Source organism: Lipotes vexillifer, unplaced genomic scaffold (genome assembly GCF_000442215.2).
Source record: "Lipotes vexillifer unplaced genomic scaffold, Lipotes_vexillifer_v1.1 scaffold1829, whole genome shotgun sequence".
NCBI classification, from domain to species: domain Eukaryota; kingdom Metazoa; phylum Chordata; class Mammalia; order Artiodactyla; family Lipotidae; genus Lipotes; species Lipotes vexillifer.
The window spans coordinates 355,810-373,033 of NW_006790200.1; the positions used below are offsets into that span (position 1 = coordinate 355,810).

At 37.3% G+C, this 17,224-nt stretch overlaps 1 protein-coding gene across 1 annotated transcript in view; it reads right to left on the reverse strand.

Moving 5' to 3' along the window:
• The window catches only part of UBR5 (ubiquitin protein ligase E3 component n-recognin 5), a 138,201-nt gene that overhangs the window by 61,300 nt on the left and 59,677 nt on the right, over positions 1–17,224 (reverse strand). Inside the window, exons 10-20 of the mRNA XM_007463255.1 lie at positions 13,080–13,196; positions 12,885–12,995; positions 12,122–12,276; positions 10,694–10,811; positions 7,119–7,303; positions 3,854–3,963; positions 2,904–3,016; positions 1,747–1,890; positions 1,548–1,659; positions 1,146–1,300; positions 698–895 (exon numbers count right to left, since the gene is read on the reverse strand). Of these exons, the coding sequence (XP_007463317.1) occupies positions 698–895; positions 1,146–1,300; positions 1,548–1,659; positions 1,747–1,890; positions 2,904–3,016; positions 3,854–3,963; positions 7,119–7,303; positions 10,694–10,811; positions 12,122–12,276; positions 12,885–12,995; positions 13,080–13,196 (1,518 nt within the window). The remainder of the gene's footprint in view (positions 1–697; positions 896–1,145; positions 1,301–1,547; positions 1,660–1,746; positions 1,891–2,903; positions 3,017–3,853; positions 3,964–7,118; positions 7,304–10,693; positions 10,812–12,121; positions 12,277–12,884; positions 12,996–13,079; positions 13,197–17,224) is intronic.

A 17,224-nucleotide genomic window follows, 5' to 3' on the forward strand; every position in this document is an offset into this window, starting at 1 on the left:
GCGGCATGTGGGATCCTCCCGAAACGGGGCACGAACCCGCGTCTCCTGCATCGGCAGGCAGACTCTCAAGCACTGCGCCACCAGGGAAGCCCCCTACGTTAGCTTTTTATCTGGTCTCTAAACTTCTGTTCTCCATCCACTACTCATCTTCTTTAAAAACACACCAAAAAAAACAGCTTAAAATCCTTCTCCTCCTAGCTTTCAGGGGAATGCTCAGGCCCCTTAGGTTAACACACAAGGCACCCCTTTCTCCCACCTTATCACCTGCCACTTATTGATCCGTATAAGCCCTACCTTCTAGTTATATCAAAAGAATGTACATGTTCTCCCAACATGTACATTCTGAGATTCACAAACGCTGCTCTTTGTGCCTGGGATAACACTTCCTACCTTCATCCTGCACCTAGGAGACCCCTATCTGATTCTTTACAGCTATATCCAGGTATCACCTCCTCAGAGAAGCCTCTACAGTCAGTTTGATTTACAGCCCTCCCTTTTGTACTTCTACAACATGATGCATGCCTTACTCAAACGCTTAAATTACACTGTAATCAATGGTATACGCATCTCTCTTGTCCTAATAGACTATTAGTTCCCATAGGGAACCGGCAATGAATGATCTATTCAAGATTGTTTCCCTAGACTCCAGCGGTGCCTTCTGAATTGAAATGCCAAGTAGCTTCAAAAGTCAGATTACCTCTACAGCCATGATGATAATAGCAGCTTTCTTTTTGATTGTTGAATTGGCAGGAAGATTTATTAAAGAATGTACACCCATTCCAAGACTACTAATAGGTGGAAGATCAAGCCAATCAGGATCCCTTATTCCCCCCATGCAATCTTTGGCCATGGGGTAGATAGTGCCATTTCCATCTCGAAGAATAATAGGAGACTCCTATAATAGAGGTGAAAATTAAAAAGTTTGGCTCCCAATCAAAAATGTTATGTCTGATTTTTACAGTAGTTATATTTATTTTCAAATTAGATTTTATATGTTTGTAATAGTGACCAAATAAGAAACTTAATATTAAAATATGTTGAATATTCTAAATTCTTCAATGTTTAATAACAAGCAAACTAGAGCCAAACCCTAAGCGTCACAAAAATGCCAATGTTGTCATATAAACTTTCAAAAGCAAAAATACCTGTCCAGCAGTAAAGATGGCTACATTCCTCTCATCCTGACCAAGGAAAGCAATGCTGCTTGTAGGGAAATTATTTTCCTGTTCTGCTTTTCCTGTAGCAAGATCAAAGATACAGTACCGTACCCAATTTCCAGTCTTCAAAACAGCATGCACACCTTCAGAAACACATAAATGTAAAAAAAAAAAAAAAATTTACACATCCTTAGTGAACTCTAGTAAGTACCTACCAAATTTTACATCTCTAGCCACATTTCAAATGTAGATACATTTCATTCCATAATGTTACACACAGGGGACAAAAACTGCCAAATGCCCCAAACCACTTTATCTAATTCCCATTTATGGCACAAGTATTAATAGAACATGGAGTATGCCAGTTAGAAAAGTTACAAAATCTTTTACCTTTGGAATCCACATTCACTGCTAATATTTCTGTTTTTTCAGGTATACAAAGCTTTTTAGGAGTCCTTTGGAAACAGTCGGGAACTTTTGGTGTTCCTCCAGTTTTGACAACCTGCATGACAAAAGGAATTTTGCTCTCAAATCTGTAACATACTCAGGGTCCCGACATTCACCTGCCGAGTGAGTCCTCTACACTTACCTGCAGTTCATCAATTCTAAGTAACCTACAATCCTGAAGGAGAGAAGAAGGGTCAGCATCTGAACCAGAGTTGTTTTGACAGTTTGTATTACTGGACGTTCCTGGAAATTTTACAGCAACATAGGCTCCATCCACTTTCAGCACCTAGAATACAGGTAAATACGATAAATGTGAACAATAACTCATGTGAAATCAATATGCAAGTTACAGTCATTGAACCAATTTAACACTGAAGGCATTTAATTCCTTATGAATATGTTTCTTCAATGATCGTCAAGTTGTAAAATTAACCTGAACACACTCACCAAATATACCGTTGACATCTACTTCCATGACATATTATCCACGGACAACATAGGTAGAGTGAGCAATGCACAGAAAGCCAAGCACAGGACTTCAAACCAAAATACTTGAGTCCTACCTCTGCTACTTACTGCTTTTGATTTTAAGCCAATGTGATCGTCTTAGAAAAACATAGCTGCCCGTAAACTACAGTTCTATTTGAAATCAAAAGGCCTTTGTAAATTGCAGGACATGATGTATCTACACTGCCCTTTAAGTCCAAATGAAAGACCATCCCATTTCAGAAACTAAAGAGCAATCAGGAAAAGTTACTTTGCAGGTATTCTACAGCTATAGTTCCATTTTGTTTTTAAGAATGTGAAAGGACAAAGGTGAAATTAATGGCATTCCAGCTGATGAACTCTACTCACTTGGTTTCTTAGGAGGCAAGACCCTCTCCAGGAAGAAGGGAAGAGAAAGTGGAAGCTTAAAGACAGTAGCAAGATTTTTAAATGTTATGGAAGATCATCTCCATTAAAACTATATAAGTCCCAAAGAATGGACTGTATCAAAAAGTAATGTTATCTCTTTGCAACTTTTCTGTAAATCTAAAATTATTCCAAAATAACACTTTTAAAAAAAAGCAGACTACCACCATAAATGCTCAAGGAGAGGTATAATAATCTTCAGTTCATCTGTCAGGGACAAAGGAGATACATGCATCAGATTAAAGGATGGGACTAAAGACATCATTAGAGGTGATAAATAAAGCAGCCTTGAGGAAAGGGCTGATGAGCACTCACCAACCGTAAGTTCTTCGATAACCAATACCATTATAGTTGTTAGTAACTAATTCTTAGACATTCTGAACAAACCTTGCCAACAGGAACATTCTTAACATCTTCCACAAAAACGACTTCCCGAAGAGACCACTGCTCTTCGTTCACCTTTTCCTCCTCTTTTGGGGCAGGGGTGGACCGTCGTCGTTCTTAGACAACAACAAAATGGTAAGTACCAAAAAGAAAATGTGAAAGAGACTTTATAGATTTCATCTAAATATATGAAAAAAGATCATTTGTAAAGGGATACATAATTGAGATATCTAAATAAATTTCATGAACTACTTACTACTGCTTTATGAATTGAGCTTTCATAACTAACTTCCACTTTAAATGAATTCATAGTGAAAAATATCCATGTTCGTTAATGCCTAACAATATTAACACTACTATAAACAACTGCAAAGAAGTATTTACAAATTTTAAACTTATTCTGGACCCTCAAAATTAGGCCTATCGGACCAATGTTTAAAAAGGATCTGTTGGGCTGTTCTTAAAACTAGCACATGACTATTAAAAACTTTCAATTTCCTCAAATACAAAGCAATTAAAACTAGAAAATAAATGTACTTTGGAAAGCTTTTTTTAAAATACTCTTTAAATCCAAGGTGCAGTAGTAAATCTAGGTTTTTAAACTCTACAAATTCTGAGCGAAAGTTGTGACCAAGCCATAACCAATCTACAATAACAGTCCCAACAAAGGTAGGCAGATATTCTAGAGTGGCAATTATTTCCTTCTGTTACTGCAATGCACTTTACATATTGCGGCAAATTATAACTCGCAAAAACAAGAATACTCAACACTGTAAATACTGTTTTTCTATTTAAATAAAGTTGCACATTGAAAAAAATCAAACTAGTAGGAACACAATTTATATTAAAAGATATTAAAAATGGTCTGAGTTGCCTCAAATCAGAAACAAACTGAACACAGCTCTCTGCCGGGGATCTTACTTTGACCAATGTGTACTACACATAAAACTTACTATACGGCATTGATGCACTGCTGGCAATTGAGGATGCATCACTACATGTGGATGCTGGAGATGGTGGAGGACCCATTTCTGTTTTCACAGGTTCCTGCTTACTTTCAGGCCTGCAATTAGAAATAAGATTCTCCTTATAATTAGGAAAATGACATATTAGGAACTTGTCAAATGGCTTATTTTTAAGACTCAAGCTTATTCTCATTAGGGAATGAAATAGTAAAAACTTATACAAAATGGTTATTCTTTAGGATGCAAACTGAAAAAGATACACATTGCATACTTCAAATTTTTCTTAATGGTTTAAAATGGGAAAGAAATATACTATGTGAAGCTATCAACAACTTGGAACAATGGTTCAGATAAGCCTTATCTAGGAATAACAACAAAAGCTACACTCAATTTATCAATATAGCTTTATCATAAGCCTCTTGAGCAAACAAGTTTCACACTTCAGTGAATCCTGACTTGGACACTGCAATTTAACTGAAAAGATGATAAAGGCAAATAAATAAAAAGTCTACTATATCATTAATTTCCTAGAGTTCAAAGAAGGAACTCTCCTTGCAATGGCTTACAAAACTTTACCACCAGATGGTCCAAGAATAATCACCTGCTATAACTGAAATGAAAAATTATAGTGCTAATAAACTATCCCTCTTCCTTGAGTTATTTCATTAATGCCATACTCGAGAAGGTAACTATAGCAGCTACACAATATTCTACAGATGGTAAAAATATAATATTTTTCTTCATTAAAAGGCAGAAGTCAATTTTTAGAGAGAAAAGTCATGTATTACTCAGAAATTTGTTATATATAGATGATGCTGGTATATATTATAATCAGGGCCATCATCTTAACCCCCTCATCTACTATTAACCCCACCAGGAATTTCACCTGAGTTTAGAAATAGTCCATAGAAAAGCAGCGTTATTTTTACCAGCATCTTAGCAAAGTGCTCAGTACAAGCACACATGAATACTCATGGCTGCTCTGCAAATCCTGTGACGGTGGAAGCAAGCCAGTACTGACTCATCACAAGCACGCTTAAAGTCAGCACGTTTCCATGACTAGAAGAGTCTACTGACATGAAAATGATTATCTTCTTAACATTTAATTTCACTTAGCTCTTTTACTAAGTTTATTAATAAAGAAGGCAAATTTCAAGGAAGATTCTGAAAAACTTAATAAATCACAGGACATAAATACCACATCCTATTTTAATCTCATTTTCTATTTGTGCACATCAAAAAGATTTCAAATGCTCTTTACAAAGTTTCATAAACAATGAAAATGTATTTTGCTACTTTTATTTCTAGGATAAAAACAATCAATGCAAGTAGAGGGAAAGTCTATCCACCTATTTTTAAAAACAAGACAATATATGGAATCTAAAAAAAGAAAAAAAATGATCACGAAGAATCTAGGGGCAAGATGGGAATAAAGACGCAGACCTACTAGAGATCGGACTTGAGGATACGGGGTCGGGGAGGGTAAGCTGTGACAAAGTGAGAGTGGCATGGACAAATATACACTACCAAACGTAAAAATAGCTAGCTAGTGGGAAGCAGCTGCATAGCACAGGGAGATCAGCTCGGTGCCTTGTGACCACCTAGAGGGGTGGGATAGGGAGGGTGGGAGGGAGACGCAAGAGGGAGGGGATATGGGGATATATGTATATGTATAGCTGATTCACTTTGCTATACAGCAGAAACTAACACACCACTGTAAAGCAATTATACTCCAATAAAGATGTTAAAAAAAAAAAGATGGCATGTCACATCCTACTCAACACTTTTGGTTTCTCCCTTTGAAAAAGCAAAGGAAGAGAGCTGCCAAGTAAGGATCAACTTATGACCTAACAGAAGTCACGTATCACTAGCCATCAACAAGCATCTCCACCATCATGCTGAACACCCAGACCAAGAGTATGACCTGCCCTGGGATAAAACGTGGGAGTTTAGGGGAGATGGCAATGTGGTATTTTCACTTATGCCTTTGCCTGCAATGAAGTAAGCCTTTAAAAAGCAAGTGTCTAGAGTCTGGTATTAAGAATGCTCAATTCGATCAGCTAATACGGGCTAGATAAGGAAGAGGATTCTAAAACACCTTTTTCTCTTACACGGGTTCCTCATAAATCTAGTGCCAGCTGAAATTCATGTGCTTGGAAAATATCCACACCATGTCTTGCACTTTAATATAAAATATTATAAATCCATTTAATTGAATAAACATACTCTAAAACAAAAAAATAAATTAATTAATTAAAAAAATAAAAACAAGACAGAGCACACAGCACAAAATAAAGCAAAAAATCTTCATTAGGCATAAATTACAGTAGCTTTGGTTTATAAAAGAATATCTTTAAACTTATTTTAACAGTAATCCTTGTACAATCATTACATTAATTTGAGCAAAAAATTTCGGAACTTTAAAAATCTATATGTATAGTACAGTCCCAATCATTTCTTTTCAATGCTTGTATAATTTAGAATAAAAGAAAATAGTACACCAAAATATTGAAAACGCTATTTCTGGAATGTGATATTATATTACTCTTCCATGTTTCTAATGCTCATGTATTTTTACAACATTAAGGAAAAAAGTAATTTTGAAACTTTACTAAAGTGTTTAAGATCATGTACCAAACAACCAAATTATAAAGATGAGTAGATGCTTCTAAAAGTACAGGTGTTAAGATCTGTGTACCTGGCTCCCAAACAGTAAGCCAGCCCCAGAATGTGGGTTATACACAATTCAGTGGTATTTCTGTTCACATATCCCCCCCAACCCCAAAGTTTACAAATCCTTTATAGAATTTCCCTCCCCAGCACATTAACCTGTAAAACCCTTTCAATGATCAAGACGCAGGCAAGATGTTTGGTAGAAATTAAGATGATTAACACGGAGAGAGGAGGAAAAAGTCTGCCTAAGACAGTAAGGCTGAACGTATTATCACTGCTATACAATACCTTCCAAGGATGAACTCTAATGACAAAACAAAGACATCAAAAGAGAACTCTACACCGCCATTCTGGCCACCAAACATTAAGAATAACTATAATATACAAATATTAACCAATTTGCAAACAGTAAATTTTACCAATTCCTTTGAAAATTCGTGGGGATCTTAATAAGACCCCCTCATGTTAACACTTGTCTAAGTCACTGTATACCTCTAAGTCTCCTTGGTTACCCCCCTTCACATACAGAGCAAACTAGAAACTGGTGTTAAATCAAGATTAATTAGGGCATAGTACTTACTTAGTTTCAGTAGTTTTGCTAGCTTTGTCCATGCTTTTCAAGCTCTCAGGAGATCTAAGCTGAAACCTACAGCTATCATTCATATTCCAAACTGACTCCATTAAGACACCAACTTTAGGAATCCCAGCACTAATTGAAAATGCAACTGCTCCAGCATGATAGAGAGGATTATTTCTTAGGCATACCTAGCAAACAAAAGAAAAATCACCATCAAGATGACATAACTTTAAAACAAACTAGAGGAGTTTACGTGTTCCCAAATTATGGAGCAGGAATAATTGGCACATTTGCTAAAAATGAACTTTAAAATTTCATGCAGCAAATAACCTGACCGTTATGCCACAAGGACACAGAAGAGAAATAGCAGAGAAGAAACTAAAAAGGTTATTATTTAAAAAGTGAAATGTGAACAATTACATTTTTTTGTCTGTTTCTTATAATTTGAAATTATTTTCTTCTTTAATTCATGATGCTATATATAGGCTCCATAACTTCATCTCTACCAATACTTGTTTCCCTCAGAAGACTGTTGTTTCCTACAAGCCAGAATTTTCACTGGATAATATGTTTTCTCTTAAATTAGAAAAAGAATATGTAGATATTAGTGTTAGAAGTTAACTGAGTTCAGCAGTGAATAACCTATAAACCTTCACTGCCATGGAGCACCCCTAGGTCATACTCTAAAACCAATAACCTCTAAGGTGACACTGCCAAATGCACCAACAGTAACTCTAAATGAGGTATAAACATTATTTCTGGAAATCTCTTTTGATTCTAAAGTAGCCCAATCTTTCTTTCTGTTCAGTCATCCAGTGACTAACAATTATGTTATATTTGACAGTGGACTATATGATGATCATGTTTTTTGTCAATTTATAATTAAATATAAGTCACACAGTCTTAAGAAGGTGGTACATTTGAGAAGTACAGGAACTGGAAATACTGACACAGAGCAGGAGTTCTGTCAAAGAATAGTTGTGTGTCACTAAATATAGCTCTGTGGCATAGAATGAATAGTTCAGAAGAGCCGACTTCTTGAAAAGGGTATGTCCTGCTTAGGTTGACTTAAAGAGAGGTTTCATCCATAAATTTTTGGAAAATACTGGTGAAAGCTTAAATACTGAAAGAGGATCAACAAGAAAGAAGGCTATAATTGTCAAAGAAATGTGGCAAGATATATTAGAAGATGTTATCCATTAGTACCTTATAAAAATAAATGCACCTTAGAGACAAGGTGTATATCCAGCATATAAGAAGACATGAAATGAATATTTGCTAAAATATTCTCCACAATTATGGAGATATACTCTCCGCAATTATGATCTGTGAGTGCAGGTGCGGCTGCAAACTCTTAACTGATCGACCACTCTTTCTGATGTTAACATATGAACGATTTCCCCATTATGTGGCCATGACTGTCTTAAACATCCAGCTTTCTACACTCTAAAACAAAATCTTATTCTATACCAAAGTATTGGAATATGCTGCTATTTTTCACCAATTTAGTGCCAAGCCATTTTGCTTAAAACTTTTCTTCAGTGCATCTTTAAAGGATTTTTCTACCCTCCCTGTCTATAGTAATGTCATCCCACATGCTAATAAGGCATCTGCCAGGATATTCTGCTAATATGTGAGTCTAATAAATTAGGAACTTTGAAAACATGAGAAATCAGTATGTGAACTGAATAAGAAAAGGGGAGCTCCTAGAAAAGAGAGATCTGTCCAAACCAACTGACGTAAATAATGAAGACTAAACAATATTCAAAATAATGGGTAATTGCTGAAAACTTCCTAGTTGGAAGGCCAACAAAGGAGTCAGAACAAGACAACCATGAATAGGACCAAAAAAAATGGGAGTCCCAAACAAAAATAAGAAGTACATAAGCTGAGTTTTGGAGAAAAGTAACAGCTAAAGTAGTGATTACTTTTTAAGACATAGGTAATGTAAACATGATACCACCTCAGAGTGACGAGGAAAAGCTGAATTGAAAAAAAAGTGCTAGATGAGGAAATTAGTGCCATGTTATGTCACAAAACCCAACATTTGTCTAAGCGTTAGGGATTATAAAGTCCTTAAACACTCATTGCAGCACTTACTATAATGAATATAAATGTCAACTTTTAACCCGAAGATAAATTTCTAACAGAATCTAATGAATTAGAAGTATAATGGTAGTTCTCAGACTCTTTTGGTCTCAGGACCATCTCCCCCTATTAAATATTACCAAGGATCCCAAACTCTTTTGTTTATGTGGGTCATATATAGTTGGTATTTAATGTATTAGTAATTAAAACTGAAAATTTTAAATATTTAATATTAATTAACCCCATGTTAATATAGTTTATAAAAATAACTACATTTTTAAAAAATCAGCAAGAAAAGTGGCATTGTTTACATTTTTGTAAATCTCTTAATGTCTAATTTAATGGAAGACAGCTGGAGTCCCATGTATGCTCCTGCATTCAATTTGCTGTAATATGTTACTTTAGCTAAAGTATATGACGACAACTCAGCCTTACACAGATAGGTAACTGGAAAAAGAAGGACTCTCAGATCCCCTGAAAGGGCTGAGAAGCCAGCAGGAGTCCTTGGACCACACTTTGAGAATCACTGGGGTACTAGAAAATCACATTCCATAAGATATATATATAAGAGGCTAAAACCATCTCAGAAACTAGTAGAAACACGAGGATTTGACGAAGACTCCTGCCTCATGCTGACAATATCGCCAGAGAGCAGTATCTTTCAAACTGCTTGGTTTTAAGAATCATCTGGGATGTTTGTGACACATAAGGAAGCCTGCATGCTACCACCAACCAACTGAAGGAATGATTCAGGCAAGGGGCTCCAGACTCTACATTTTTTAACTCTACATTTAAGTGCCAAATGATTCTTAAAACCAGACTAATCCGAGATTCCTGTCCCACAGGAAAACCAACTGACATCAGGACAGAATCTATGTCACTCAGCTATTGAGTAAAAAGTGATGTGGCACATACATACTACTGGAACCAGGTCCTTCAAATGACATTCATTTATAAAACTGCCTATGGGGGAATTAATTACAGGGGAAGAAATGATTTTGATGAGCAACAATGTCCCTTAGGGCAGACTTAATTCGTTTGTTTTTTTTTTAATATGTACTTATTTATTTATTTTGCTTGCAGTATGCAGACTTCTTTTTTTTTTTTTTTTTTTTTTGCGGTATGCGGGCCTCTCACTGTTGTGGCCTCTCCCTCTGCGGAGCACAGGCTCAGCGGCCATGGCTCACGGGCCCAGCCGCTCCGCGTCATGTGGGATCTTCCCAGACCGGGTCACGAACCCGTGTCCCCTGCATCGGCAGGCGGACTCTCAACCACTACGCCACCAGGGAAGCCCCCAGTATGCGGGCTTCTTAGTTGAGGTATGCGGACTTCTTAGTTGCAGTGCATCAACTCTCAGTGGCAGCATGCATGTGGGATCTAGCTCCCCGACCAGGGATCAAATCTGGGGCCCCCTGCATTGGGAGCGTGGAGACTTACCCAAGGAAGACCACCAGAGAAATCTCAGGACAGACTTAATTCTAACCACTTACCTGGGTACCAACAGTGATGTTCGGCATTGAAGAAATACCAGCACTAGATTTGGGCTTTTTGTTTTTTGCTCTAGCTTTCTCTAACATTTTTTTCCTTTGACTAAAAGGGACTACACCCCTGAAAAGGAAAAGCAAAAATTGGACAAATAAGCGGCAAAGAAGCCCATTAAATAAATCTGAAATTACACACATTATATTTAAGTATTACTGGTATATTCCTTCTCTAATACTTTTGCCTCAGTATAATATCAGCATGTATAACTTATTAATAATCCTAACTTGATCACAGGTTTATAATACATAACTGGGTCCACTTTTATTAAACATTTAGGATTAAAAGTCACAGGAAATTCATCATTTGATATTTTCTTCCAAATAATTCTGTTTCATTAGTAGATTCCCCTATACATTACTTCTGACAATGCAAAGTTGCTGATAATTCCCTAAAACACAACAGAAAATACATTTGAAGTCCCTTTCGAACATTAAAGGAATAATTAAATGAGGCACAGAATATTCATACAATGACATACTTTAATAACCTTTAAAATTATATTTTATGTAGCTGTTAAGTGAAAAAAGTATGAAAAACACTCTAAGTTTCTAATTAAGTAAAAGCAAAGTACACGTTTATATATAGGGAAAAAAAAAGATTAATACTCCCAAAATGTTAATAGTAGTTACATTTGGGTTGTAGGATTATAGGTGATTTTTGTTTCTACTTTATACCTTTTAAAAATTTCATAATTATAGTCACTAAGTATGTATTATTTTTATAAGCTTTTCTTTATCTTAAGGGTTTTTTTCCAATGTTACTTTGCTCCAAAGTGAAAATTTCCCTCTCTATAAAGCATTAGCTTTTTTTTTTTTTTAACTGAAGTATAGTTGGTTTACAATGTTGTGTTAGTTTCTGGTGTACAGCAAAGTGACTCAGTTATTATATTATATTATATATATATACATAATATGAAATATATATATGAATATTATATGTATATTCTATAGAATATGAAAAAGAATATATATATACATATACAATATAAATAAAAACAAGTAATCTTTTCAAAAGGACTGTGGTCAAAATATATATATATTCTTTTTCATATTCTATATATATGTATATTCTTTTTCATATTCTTTACCATTATGGTTTATTACAGGATACTGAATATAGTTCTCTGTGCTATACAGTAGGACCTTGTTGTGTATCTATTTTCTATAGAGCAGTTTCTATCTGCCAATCCCAGACCCCTAGTTTATCTCTCCCCTACCCCCTTTCCCCCTTTGGTAACCATATGTTTGTTTTCTGTGAGTCTAAAGCATTATCTTTCAACTGACCTTCTCTATTGGTATTCCACTACTCAAAGCACCTATCTGTGTACATAAAAGCATCCACTGATATGAAATACCCGCCTCTGTGATACTCACCACCAATATAAATTGTTCTCTAGCTGTGCGCAGGTATAAAGGGCACAGCAATGTAAAGAAACAATCCGTTCTCCTTGAAGTTCTGAGTAAGTCTGTGCAGTGTGCTCTAATTTAGAAGCCACAGAACTTAAAGTTTCATCTACCCATGTAGCAACCTAAAAATAAAACATTAGAGGATTAAATAAAAACAAGTAATCTTTTCAAAAGGACTGTGGTCAAAACAAGGGCAAGGAATACCTACACTGTGGACTGGAATTCTAAAGGCTAGAAAAACAAGTAATTCAGAAAAGGTTCTTAATAAGACTAGAAACTAAAATACTTTCTTCACGCAAATCAATCAAAATACTAGTTATTGAAATAAATGTCTAAAGCCATCTCTAAGGCATTAATTGAAAGTCCATAGCTGCTCCAACAATTTTTAAACGAATTTAGTGACTCTAAAGTCACATTGATAATCTGAGGTATAATATCCATACTTCCTCAATCTACCTACTGTAGTTCTTCAATATCTCCTCTTTTGGCAGCACTTAGCTTGAATATTTTTTCCTTCCCTTAAAGTAGAAAGCTATCTCTGAGAAGGAATTATAATACAGAGATAAACCAGCAATAAAAAGATTATACATTGGATTACTGTACTAAGGCTTGAGACACTTTGTATTTGCAAATCTAGTTAGATAGAAAGATAGAAATGAAAAGATGGAAAAGGGGCAGGGAGAGGAAGAAAATCAAGAATTTAAGAAATGTTTATCACAGTGTGTCATACCTTGTTATTTTCTGTAGCTACAGTTGCTCTTATGCTATTTGCAGACAGGAGAACTATCTTTTCATTGGTTAGCCCCAAAAATGTTGCTCGTGGATGATGTAAGGAAGGATTCTTTGAAAGCATAAGAAAAGTGATTACCATTTTGTATGCTGATTTGAAGAGCTATTTAAAGCAAGATGCAATATAATGAAATACCTGTGCATTTCTGTAAGGCTCAGATTCACTCCACTTCCACTGATAAAGTTCTCCTTTACTGCTGACAGCCAAAAGCTCAGAATACAGAGCCCCAATACAGATGAATTTTGTTCCATCCTGTAAAGTGGAAATAACACAGTGGTATAAATATAACAACTGCCAAACCTAAAGATTCGGATACATCACATTAATTACTACATCAAATTTCGATTAATTATGTGAACACACAAACCGCTTTAGCAAAGTCTCCAGCACAGCCCGCAATGCCCCCCTTTAAGTGGCCTGGGCGCCCCACCCCCACCCCCCGAACTCACTCTCCTCCAGTCATATTGGCCTTTTTCCTGCTCCGGCCAGGATCCCACCATGTCCTTGTTGTTCTCTTGCCTTGTTTCTCAGGTGACTCACTCCCTCTCCTCAATCAAGTCTGCTCAAATGAGACCTTCCCTGACTGCACTATCTACAAAATCAGCACTCTAATATTCCATCTCCTGACTCTGCTTTCTTTAGTTCACAGCACTTCACAACTTGACATATTGTATTTACTAAGTTATAGTCTACTTCACTCAAACATAAGCTCTGTCTTGTTCACCACTGTATCCCCTGTTCTTAGAAGAGTGAACAAAGTAGATGCTCAATAAACGTGTTGACTAAATGAAGAAAAAACAGACTAAGGAGTTGAAGTGGGGAAAGTCGAGTATCAACACAAGATTCCTTCCCTGGAGGCTATTCCAAGCTGCTGAAACAAGTGTCTGTGTTGTTTTTTAAGGTAAAAGTTCATTTAGTTTTAAAGCAATGCGCATGCAATGAGTTGGAACGCAATTAAATTATAAAAAGTGCAGACAATAAATTAAATAAATAATATAAATGATAATGTGATAATTTTTTTAACATATGACCAAAATGACCAGAAATCTCACAGCAAAGCTTGCCAATGACAGATTTTACGTTGTATTTTTGCCACTGCAAAACTTCTCTGCTCTCTTTGATATTCTGGCTCCAGAGTATGCTAAACTAATGGCGTCTTTTTAGGTTTCTGTCAAATTCCAATCTTATTTGGTCAGATGGGTTACGGTGCTCAGCTATAGTCTGTGAAGCCTGTCAAGACTTATAAAAACAACAGGTTACGCCTCAGAGCTATATAGAAAGAACACTAATGTTTTTTTTTTTGGCAGTTTCATGCTGGTGATTTTTCTTTTTTAAAATATAAGCCACTAATTGTTTAAGAAAAAATTTTAAACCAAAAGTTGCATATTAATATCACACACAAACCGAAACACAAGTGATTTTTTTCTTTTTGTGGTACGCGGGCCTCTCACTGTTGTGGCCTCCCCCGTTGCGGAGCACAGGCTCCGGACGCGCAGGCCCAGCGGCCATGGCTCACGGGCCCAGCCGCTCCGCGGCATGTGGGATCTTCCCGGACCGGGGCACGAACCTGTGTCCCCTGTATCGGCAGGCGGACTTTCAACCACCGCGCCACCAGGGAAGGCCAACACAAGTAATTTTTAGCACAGTACATACATGCTTACATAAACGCAAATATTTACACATTTAAAACAATTTCCATTTAACATATGAAATTTCTGAAATACATAAAAGCATGAATACTTTCTATAAAACTACAATTAAAACATCAAGTGCTTTCTTGGAGTTTCAAGTTACCTCTTTAAAATAAGATCTTGCGGGCTTCCCTGGTGGCCCGTTTGAACCGTTTGACCCTGTTCATCACCAGTTCTAGATCCTCTCCTCTCCCTTGTTCACAGGTCACTACTCTCTACTAGTCTTCCTCCTATCTTCATGACTACAGTATTTTCTCCACCTCCCTTGTACCACCATGTACTCCCTGACCCAGATTCTGTCCTTGTCCCTTTATTCAAATTATGTTCCACCCTCAGCCTAAGTGACTGTATCCACTGGGGCACCATGCTTTTAAACATGTAAAGTCTGAAAAGCACCCTACCATCTCCAAAATGAATTCACCGTCTCCTCCAAAGCTACATGTCCCCTGTAGTCCCTATCTCCATGAATGACATCCACCACCCACCCTGTAACAGGAGGGCAACAAGGGAACCTGGGCCCTCTCTTCAACTCTTCCTCATCTCTTAACCAGATGGTGACTAGCAAACCAATGCTATACTTTGTCTCAACTTCCTCGAACATTCTTCCCTTCATCCATCCTCCCTGCCATTGCTTTGGTTGAGAGCCTCACAATTCCCTTCTATAACAATTCTACCAGTCTCTTAACTGACTCTAGATTTTTACTATTCCTACCTTTCGCCCACTGTGCCAATAGTGCTCATCTCCCTAAAAATATACAAAACCAAACCCCACCAATCTCATCGTGTCATTTCTCTAAGAACTTTGCTGGCAGAACAACATCCTAACTCTTTGGCAAAAGCTGTCCAGGGCTCTCTGGTCTTCTCCACCCTGCTCCTCTTCTCCCACCACAGAGCAGCAATTCTGAATTTCTCACTGGTCCGCAAACACACCCTGACCTTTCCTGGCCCATACCTGATGTGTGCGGAATGCCTCTGCATCTTGGTTAATGCCTACTTAACCTTAAAAATGCTGCTCAAATGTCATCTCCTCTGTGAAGTCTCTGCCACATCTCTCAGGTGGTGTTAGTCATTCCCCACTCTGAGCCCCTATAAATACTGTATTCACACCTTCAGTGTAGCACTGGTCATACTGTGAACACATTTCATTGTATGTGAATGTCTGTCTTCCCCAATGAGTTGCCTATGGGAAGGTCTGTAACGAATTCACCTCTACATTCCCACAGGCCAGCTTGGTGCTTGGCACATAGTAGGAGCACACTGACAACTGAAGGAACAAATTCATCTCAACTCAAACTTTTTGAGTAAAAACTCTGCCAGAGGGCTTCACTGGGGGCGCAGTGGTTGAGAGTCCGCCTGCCGATGCAGTGGACGCGGGTTCGTGCCCCAGTCCGGGAGGATCCCACATGCCGCGGAGTGGCTGGGCCCGTGAGCCATGGCCGCTGAGCCTGCGCATCCAGAGCCTGTGCTCCGCAATGGGAGAGGCTGTAGCAGTGAGAGGCCTGCATACCGCAAAAAAAAAAAAAAACTCTGCCAGAGCAGTACAATCCTAAACAATTCATCCCTATAGCCACAGCATGGTGTGTGAGGCACTCTCAGAACTGACTTGCCTATATCCTTCAAGGATGGGCCAATGTTCCCCAGCTCATTAGTCCTGAATGAGCTAAGTGAACCCTGAAGGCCCTGAAAATCCATTATGGACAAATGTGGAGGGATGGCAAAACCACCAACCAAAGGAAGATGATGGAAAAATCACCTATTGCCTGATTTAGATCAGTAGGTGGAGAAATACAAAGCAATCAAATACACACAAAGAAACAGTATTTTAGCTCACACACTTCATAATATCATAGAAGACAAGCCTTTTATCGTTTTGATGAAATACTAATGGCTGCTTCTGAGCAAGTTGGGCCCTGCTTCAACCCAACTGGAAAAGGTGGATATGCACATTTCCGTAAAGATCAGTAGTTTGTAGCTCTATTTTTTTTTTTTTTAACAAAACGAATCCTTTAGAAACTGAATCTAATCAATAAATTTGCAACTGTCTGAACATTAAACATCAACCAAATGAGGAATTCCTCCCTAAAGACAGATGGAAAATGTCAAAAGTATGATAAAAATTACCTTAAAAAGCCAAAGCTTGAAAAGAAAAAGAAAAGAAAAAGGTCATTCAGCATAGCAACATGAACTCCTATTAACTTCATCTAGTTAGTGACATATTTTTTAAAAATTGGTCTTATTATTCCTAAATTTCTCCCCACAAACCTTGGTTTTCTTTTTTAAATTTTCCTACTATCAGCAAACACTAGTTTTCCCATTAAGTACCAATTCTAACTGCAATGTGCTGTGTATTATGGCTGAAATGGATGTTATACAACTACAGGTTACATGGCACAATTTGTTAACTGTCCTTATTCACACTTCACTTCTCCTTACCTATCTAGGTTTCCATTTTCTCCTTATGCCTGGCTTCTCTTCCTCTTTTTTTTTTTCTTTTTTTTTTTTTTGCGGTACGCGGGCCTCTCACTGTTGTGGCCTCTCCCGTTGCGGAGCACAGGCTCCGGATGCGCAGGCTCAGCGGCCATGGCATGG